This window comes from Aethalodelphis obliquidens, unplaced genomic scaffold (assembly GCF_003676395.1).
Source record: "Aethalodelphis obliquidens isolate GAN/ISIS:26980383/991018 unplaced genomic scaffold, ASM367639v1 scaffold25, whole genome shotgun sequence".
Taxonomy (NCBI): Eukaryota; Metazoa; Chordata; class Mammalia; order Artiodactyla; family Delphinidae; genus Aethalodelphis; species Aethalodelphis obliquidens.
Genome location: NW_020837969.1, coordinates 12,579,547 through 12,588,842, shown reverse-complemented (window position 1 = coordinate 12,588,842; position 9,296 = coordinate 12,579,547). Strand labels below are relative to the sequence as shown.

Below are 9,296 nucleotides of genomic sequence, written 5' to 3'. Positions count from 1 at the left end.
CTCTCACTGTTGTGGCCTCTCCCGTTGCGGAGCACAGGCTCCGGACGTGCAGGCTCAGCAGCCATGGCTCACGGGCCCAGCCGCTCCGTGGCATGTGGGATCTTCCCGGACCAGGGCACGAGCCCACGTCCCCTGCATCGGCAGGTGGACTCTCAACCACTGCGCCACCAGGGAAGCACCAGGACCACATCTTTTGATCTTTGTATACCTGGCATGTAAACATTATTTGATAAATACATGTTGAGTGAATGAAAAAAAAAGAATAAAGGAAGTAAGAAACCATAAAAGGAATTAACGTTCAGTGCTTGAAAGTAATGAGAAAAGATTAAGACTGACTGAAGACTAAGTAGCAGCAGCCTTACTGATTCCCAGTTCCAGGTGAGATGGGCAGATCCTCACGCATCTCATTTGATGTGAATGCCAGCCATTTTTGAGATGTTTGGAAATATTTAATATGGTGCAGAGGATTATGGGTACTTGCTAAGAAACTTCTGGTGATGGTCATTACATTAGAACACACCTGTCTGAGGCTTTGAGGAATAAAAAATGAAGGTGTCATATCCTGCTGCTTTCTTGCAGCAGTTCTAGGTATGGACGCTATTGCATCAGCTCCCACCGAGAGAGACAAACAGCGGCCCCACCCTGGCCCCCAAGGCGTGAGAGCCACTAGCAGCTCCCAGTCAAATGCAGGAGCTCTTGAGCTGAGGTGGGGTCTGCAGATGTGTTAAGAGTCCACAGCTCCATCAAGTGTCGGGCTGACTGCCACTTTTTATATTAATAAGTCTATAAACTCTTTGGTCTTAGGGATAAGGGGGGAAAAGGGAGAAAAATGTTCATCTGTGTTTGGGAATGTTTGTGCCAGGAGCTGCCTGCATTTTCACAGTGAACGCTGAGCCTGCTGGCACAAAGTTTAAAGACCCACAGAGCTGCGTTTGGAGGAGGGAGAGGCGGGTAGGAGCAGAAGTGGACCTTCCTTACACCATACCCAAAAGCCACCTGAGATCTGTGGTTTGTGACGGTGTCAGGAAGGGTTCTCCTGACGCCCTGAGCAAAGGGTCCAAATAATCAAACTACAGCAAGATCTGCTTAGAAATCCCAAAGCAGAGAAAAATCAAGCAGAGTTGCAGATGCATAAAAATAGATACAGGAAAAAAAAAAAAAATAGATACAGGTCAGGCAGAAATATGGAGACCAGAGCTTGTAGGCTGCAGAAGCCAGCACCTCATGTTGTGTTGTGTTGTGTTCTTTCAGCCAAGCAATAAAAACCAAAGAGCAAGAGAGGGCCTGGGTAGGTAAGGAAACCAGCTTGAGGAAGAGCAGACTCATGCTGTTACAGACACAGACTACCAGCCTTAATATATTCATGGGAAGCAAAATCGGCTCAGCTGGGAGAGAAGATTCGAGCAGATGATGAGATGGAGAGCATACGTCTCCTGCTGGCTTCCGTGAAAGGCAGTGCTTCCCAGAACAAAGGGATGCCTCTGGGGGCTAGCACTGCATCTGTGATGAAGCCTTTGAAGAATACACCCTCTCGCTTCAACTCAAGGCCCAGTCCGCTAAAAGAATAAAACCCACTTTCTAAACAGGGGTCTGAGATGACCTTCTTGTTGAAACAGCTCCCTCTACACTTGGAAACCCTTTAATCATATAAGGAAAACCACTGGCCCCAGGATCCTCTTCAGCACCATTCACTCACAGGAAGTGGGCAGGACCCTCCATGCTGGTGCCTCGCGTCCAGCCTTTGGAGAGGGGTTGGATCTCGGGGGAGTGGGAACGGATCACTTACCTCCGTGGGTCTGAGTTCCCCTTAGAATGGATGTGCCTCTCTGGGCCAGCCTAGACCAGCCAGGATGCTAGGTGGGAACAGGAACCAAAGCCGTCTCTGGAGGCCTCGTCTCGAAGACGCTTCCCTGAAGAACGCCATAATTAAAGGCTTTGAAGCTCACCTTCGTCTACGGGCACCACAACCAATTGGTATGAAAAGAAAATATGAAAGCTAATGCTACGTCCTACCTAATGGTGAGGAGAGAAGACCCATTATGGAAAAAGCTAAGGGGCCCAGAGAACCACAGGAAACAAGACTTCATCATCTGAAATGTACAAATATGGCAGAACTGTGTGTTAACTGCACACATAGATCCTACCTCTCCTCAATGAGGCCTTATGGGTGTTAAAAAAAAATAAGTGTAAGAGGTAGAGAATTTAGTTTAGCAGATCTGGGAGAATATTCTTTCTGTCTCTGTCTCTCTGACACGCACAAACACACACACACACACCCACCCCACAATCCAGTCATACTACAGCTCTACAATCTAAAGGAGGCCATAATATTTTACCCATGAGGAAAAGAGCGAAGGAGGGTGAGAGAGCCTGCACCACCCTTTGGGTCTAGAGTGTTGAACGTGAGTGTTGAAAAGAAGAGGGAAATTTTATCAAATGATATTGTGGCGTTCTGCGATGTACAAGTAAAGGTTATATAAGTGCTTAAAAAAATATTTTCAGTTGCTTCATGCTTCTCTGAATGTAGCACGTTTTGAAAACTGAATCACGTGAGGCCCCTGCTTAGATTTGGGTTTCACGCATTCCTTCTAGAATAGTTGAAACAGTTCCAGTTAAAAGTAGAGACTCCTGCACACACACAACCCCACTTGGTACCTTCCCTTACTATTCCCGTATCTGATATCTGTAGCCCTTCTGACGCTCTCCCAGCGATTCACTCAGAGGCTCCGTTTGGTCTGCTGACTTCAGTAACGCTTTTCATACCCCCTTCTAATTTTCACCCTTCCTGTGAGTTTGTACGCACCAGCACCAGGTGAGATGCCCTCCCTGCCCTTGGGAGAGCGCTAGAGAGCATCTACAGAGAAAGACCCTAAAGGACACATTTCCCACGACTATTATCATGATTGTCTTGCCTCGTGAAAAGGGTGAGTGAGCGTCATTAGGAAGATAGAAACGTTTCGATAGGGGATGCAGTGTTTTGGGTTAAGGAAATAGATAAGAACTTTTACTCATTAGGCAGGTTCCCTTAATATTGTTAAACTCTGATACACCAGAAAGGATAACAGAACCAATAAGAAGGATGCCTCTCCTTCTAGTAGTAGGAATTATCCTCAGCACCCGAGTTGGTGACAGTCCTTATAATTCTCCAAGTAAGACGACAACCTGGGCTTCCCTGGTGGCGCAGAGGTTAAGAATCTGCCTGCCAATGCAGGGGACACAGGTTCGAGCCCTGGTCCAGGAAGATCCCACGTGCCTCGGAGCAACTAAGTCCATGTGCGATGACTACTGAGCCTGCGAGCCATAACTACTGAAGCTCACACGCCACAACTACTGAAGCTCGCCTGCCACCACTACTGAAGCCCGCGCGCCTAGAGCCCACGCTCCGCAACAAGAGAATCCACTGCAATGAGAAGCCTGCACACCACAATGAAGAATAGCTCCCGCTCGCCTCAACTAGGGAAAGCCTGTGTGCAGTAACGAAGACCCAATGCAGCCAAAAATAATTAAATAAAATAAATAAATTTATTTAAAAAAAAGACTACAACGTGGTCGCCTTCTTAGCCCCTTCCAGGAGGCCTGTCTCTTTCGTGCAGGGGACACTTTGTTGAGTATTACATAACAATGCACTTGAGGTTGGGACTACATTTATTCAGATTTGAGTCTCTACACCTATCACAATGTATAGTTCATAGGAGCATTTAATAAATGTTAGTTGAAGGAATAAATAAAACTAAAAAGTTCCTTAATCACTGGATCATTTTCTCAAAGTTTTTATTTTTTAATTTTGTCAGTTTACATGTGAAAGCTTCAGTCAGGGTCAAAAAACTAACTCTACAGCTTTGGGTAAACATTTTGTTTGGCTCTCTGGGCTTTTAGTTGCAAGCATCATTTGTGGAATGCATGGGTTTCTGTGATGAAATAAAAGGTTTTTCCTTTAAGATATTTTGGGTCTACGAATTTTCAAAATTTTATTTTACGGTTTCTCCTTTTTTTTTGATTAAAAATAAAGTGTGGGTGTTGGGGGGCTTGCTGGCAAGAAGACAGAACAACAGCAAACAAACAAGCAAACGAAAAAAGCCACTTTGATTAAGCACAGTCAGTGAGCTCCGTGAAGCGTGTTTCAGCCCGACGCCAAATGACGCTCACTAAAATTGCAGCAATTTTTGATGCACGTGCCAATGTTTGTGTTATTTTTACTTTAAAGATGTAACAGATTGCTCCAAAATAAATAATTTAAGCCTAATGTTTCAAAAGATTCCAAGCGCTGTGTCTTTCACTTCTGTAACCAACAGAAGCAGCCCTCCTCTCTGTGTAACTCTCCCTTGGGAGGTTGTTTTCTTGCTTTGTTTTTCAAAGTAGAATATTATTAAGTCACGAAAAACAATGACGTACTGATAGATATTATGACATGGATGAACCCTAAACACATTATGCTAAATGCTAGAAGCCAGACATAAAAGGCCACGTATTGTATGATTCCATTTATACAAAATAGCCAGAATAAGCAAATGCATGGAGACAGAAAGTAGATGGATGGTTACCTGGGACTGGGAGTAGGAGGGAATGGAGAGTGGCTGCTAATTGGCATGAGGTTTCTTTTGGGGGTGATGAAAATGTTCTGGAATTAGACAGTAGTGATGGTTGCACAACTTTGTGAATACAGTAAAAGCACTGAATGTATACTCTTTTTTTTGGTACACAACTTTGTGAATACAGTAAAAGCACTGAATGTATACTCTTTTTTTTGGTACGCCTCTCACTGTTGTGGCCTCTCCCGTTGCGGAGCACAGGCTCTGGACGCGCAGGCCCAGCAGCCATGGCTCACGGGCCCAGCCGCTCCGCGGCATGTGGGATCTTCCCGGACCAGGGCATGAACCCGTGTCCCCTGCATTGGCAGGCGGACTCCCAACCACTGCGCCACCAGGGAAGCCCCTGAATGGCTTTTAAATTCAGAAAATAAAGATGAAAAGTAAAAATACCAGAGCAATAAGCTGACAGCCTTGTGTTTTCATTAACGTAGGTCGCCATTGTGAGGTCCATCAGATGATCGGGAACTACATGTGGGACCCCGCCACCAACAAGTCATTTGACATAGGGGTCAACAGAGACAGCCTGATGCCTCTCTGGTGGAATGGATCAGAACCTCTGTGGATCACTCTGACCAAGGCCAAAAGGAAGGTCTACATGTACTACTGGCCAGGTGAGTGTGTTGACATCCATGCCTGTCCAACTTTCCAAATCTCAAAGCACCATTGGAGTCTCTGAGAACAAAGCATGTAGATGTGTTTGAAGACCAAGCCAGGATTTAGAAAATGGGGTCTTTGTTCAAGAAATGTCTTATGGACATGTTTCTTTAAGTTTTGGTTCAAACTCTCTAACATCAGACCAGACATAATGCCGTTTCCTAATTCCCTTGGTTCAGCAATATTTCTGCAGTATATCATGCGTTTTCGTGGGTAAAATTTTGGCTACACTGGAGAGATAAATTATAGGGTGCTTATTGGCTTTACAAAAGAACTTGGAGTACCATTTCTACAGATTTTGAGCTCCCCTACAATACTGAAAAGAGGATTCAAAGCTCTTACAACTTTTTGGTTGTGCATTAAATGAAGTCCCTTTATATTAATATTCCTCCTGTACATCCTAAATCAATGAGAAACTAAAGTACTTAACTTACTTCAGTGAGGGAGGTAAGCACTCATGCAGACTGCCCTGGCTGCTGTGAGGGGCTTCAGGAGACTCTCATCTTGTCAGCCAAACTCTTTTATTAAGGATGACAGGATTCAGTGACAACAGAATACTCAACTCACCACTGACTTTGCATTGGTAGGATGTGTTCCTAGCGAGTGGGCAATATAACTTTTCCATGCACATGGCTGTAGACACATTTTTCCTAACTCTTCCCGGTGCAATACTGATGATTGTCACTGTGGAAGAAGAGATCAGGAGGCCTAGAAGAAATGAAGGGATAAGTGGGGGAAGCATGTGGAGGGATCTTGCTGGCCTGGGCTGGAGACAGCGGCAGCCTGATGGAACTGTGCGAGCGTGGCGGGTTCTGGGGGGCGGGGGAGCGGGGGGAAGGGGGAATGAGCCCGGGCTGAGTCACAGGTGGCCCACACCGAGGACGTGGGCCTGGAGCGAGAGTTTGGAGGATGCTGATTGCAGGTGGCCACGTGGAGAGCTGCTCCGGGGGCTCAAGGCTGTGCCAGCTCTCGGGGGAGGGGCGTCAAGCAAGGATGGACGGAGAGCAGGGAAAGCAGGCCCACAGCTGCGCTGTGCTGAGTGCCCAGAAAGCTGCCGCAGAGCAGAGACTGGCATCCACAGGTGAGCCCAGGACGGCCAGGGCAGCCGCGTTACTTCAAACCCGGCGGAAGAACAGACAGACAGGCTGGTTCTGCGGGCAGATGCAGTGTCGGGGCAGTGCTGGGGCTGCTTCAGAAGACGCCTGGGGTTCGGTCCATAGCAGCTACCTGGGCTGACATAAGAAGCAGCTTTCAGGCACGGGAAGGGTTGAAGAGACTCTACCTTAAGTGGAGGCTCAACTTTTCACGGAGCTGGACGTTAAGATTGAGAAAACAAGTCGGTGCATCCGCCAAGCTAATCAGACTTGGTCGAGGAGCCCAGCGCGGGTTCAGCCCCACGTGACGAGATCCAGAGCCGAAAGATGTTGCTGCGCTTTGAGGTCATCCTCAGCAGTCATCATCAACAAACACAAGGGCCCGCAGGCATAGGCCTAGGAGGGGCCGGGAGCAAACACGCGCTCTTAGGGACCACCTCGAAACGAGCCTGAGGACCATCAAGACGAATGCTGTCCCGAGTCCAGAAGGGCCATCTTCCACGGGATCCGGTTAATGTGACTTTCTGTGTCTTGGAACTTGATCTCTTCTTGCTCTGAAGAGCACCTCCCCCGGCACCTCCTCCCGGATCCCCACATGCCTCCTGCACATACACTCTCCTCTGATGGCCTTCTGGGGAGCCACGGATGCCAGTGCTCGTGGAAAGAGGGGGAACATCTTAAAGGAGACAGTTGCCATGTTTCAGACTTCTCTCAGCTGTATTACAGAGCGTCGCTCTTTATCTCATCCTGGAGAGTCTGGCTCCTTAATCATAATCAGCAATTTGAATTCATGTATCACTGAGTAGCTACAAAGTCTCAGTGCTAACGTGAATGTAAAATATCTTGTCACTCCTCCAAAATAGCTCCTGAAGGGCAAGAAACGGCCAATCGCTTTCTTTGATTCAGCAGCTCATGTGATGTGACACATACGGCTTGAGATCAGTTTATGGTGTTTCCTATCAGGAGGGCAGAAGCTAAAACAGATAACCTCCCGGAATTTCCTCAGTGATCTACATGGATGTTAGCTAACCATCTGGCCGTGTTGAAGTCTTGATAGAAATTGGATGAAAAGTCTCTTGTTTCTTAGACACTGTCCATTCCTTCTAAACTGTATCCACAAATAAAGGCTCCCTGAGAACCAGCTGTCTCTGAAGGCCCTGCCGCCCAGCCCAAGCCAGGCGTGCTCTAGCCCCTCCATTCTTACTGGTTGACAGCCGAGGGATTAACTATCACTGCTGTCCTTTCTCCCTCCACCTTGGTCCTCTCCGGCCACAGCTCATAGCCCAGTGAGTGTTCATTTGTCTCTGCAAGATTTAGTAAAGTGCAGTGGCATTTCTTCTAAACATGACTTGGTTTTATTTTTCTTCTCAAACCCTCCTCTTCCTTCTCCAGTCCCCACCAGACATTGTACAGACCTCTCGATGAGGCCTGGAAAATCTTTATTGCTCCAGTGAGCTGTGTTATGACACTTTGAGTCTTGCCATTAAGTCAATATTTAGAAGTGCAATTTAGAAATGGCAGTAGTTCAAGTCTTCCTGTCAGGTAGATAAAGCAGCAGACTGAAAAATTGATCACTGGTAAAGAGTCCAAAAGACCCCACCTCAAGCCTTGAGAAATTTAATATCGTAAACAGACCCTTTATTACCCCACCCAGTGGTGCCGTGGAGCTGTGCAGAGGAAAATGTGCCTCAGGGAATGATCCCAGGCCCTAACTCAAATATCTGGGGGGGGGAAGGCTCCCCCAAATCAGCCAGGACCAGCGTCACCAGGACCTAGGAGTGCTCTGCAAAGGATGAGAGCTGAGTGTGTGTCGTTCACTAATTTTATTCCCCTATTCCATCCCTCTGGTTTGAGGTCAAAGGAGTTTCATTGAAGTGGGGGGAAAGAAGAGGCTCCAATATTCACTTCATATCAAGAGCAACCCAAAGAGAAGGATGCCTTGCGGGAGGAGGTCAAGTGGGGGAATATAGGAGGATATGTACTGATAAGATATTGCATGGAAGTAGAGTTTGAACTCCTTGGACAGTCGATGCTCCCTTACATAGTGGCAGCAGTTTTTAAGTTTATTATGGCTATCGTGAAATACAAAAAAAGGAACAAAAACCAGCAGCCTTTTAGGAGTCTGTAGTTTAAAAACTCTTTGGAGCAAGGGTCTGAAGACTCTCAGTTCTACCTCTGCAGTCATGATTTTGCAGTATTAACTCCTTATGGCCAAGCAGTCAGGTGGAATTGGGGGCAACCATTCATATGGCTCCGGGAGGGTGTTGGGTGTGGGTCTGGGGTCTTCTGCTGGCCTCTTCCCGTCCTGTGCAGGTGTTGAGACAAATAAGACACCTTTTATGTGGGGAAAGACACATTTCCAGCTGGCTTCTCCTCCCCTACTTCCCAGAGGTGGGCTGGCTGGGGAGTTAACAGATGGGTATCTGACTCAGCTCCAGTCGAGTTTTGGTTGTTAAAATCAAGAGGATTTCCTCTGGATGCGTGAGGAGGCATGTCCTGACTACGGATCAGGAATTGTGGTTGTTCACAGAATCTTCCCCTTCCCTGCCGTGCTGGGTCCCTGACAACCTTCCATTGGGCTGAACTTAGATGAATGCACTTAGGCTCAGGGGAGGTCCGGAGCCTAGCATCAATCATGCAAATGTGTGGGTTAACGTTACAGCCAAGGTCTTGGACTCTATCTACATGACTCCAAATATCTGCATAAAAACTGAATTTTTTTTTCAGGCAAATATTTAACAATCAGATACAGGGGGTCCAGATTTTCACTAAATTTTCCAACACTGCCACCAATTTGGCATTAAGCTTTAAGACGTATGTAATTTTAGGACCAGAAGAGGCTTTATTCTGTATGTAGTTTGCTGGTTCCTACACTTGTAAATCAAGACCTCCTTAGGATACTGATAAAAACTATGGATTTTTTTTGTATTAGAAAAACAAGCGCATCCATACTATATAC

The 9,296-nt window shown here is 46.8% G+C and overlaps 1 protein-coding gene across 1 annotated transcript in view; it reads left to right on the top strand.

Annotated features, from left to right (window-relative positions):
* The window catches only part of ENPP6 (ectonucleotide pyrophosphatase/phosphodiesterase 6), a 92,183-nt gene that overhangs the window by 39,091 nt on the left and 43,796 nt on the right, over positions 1-9,296 (top strand). The window contains exon 2 of the mRNA XM_027122605.1: positions 5,021-5,200. Within this exon, the coding sequence (XP_026978406.1) occupies positions 5,021-5,200 (180 nt within the window). The remainder of the gene's footprint in view (positions 1-5,020; positions 5,201-9,296) is intronic.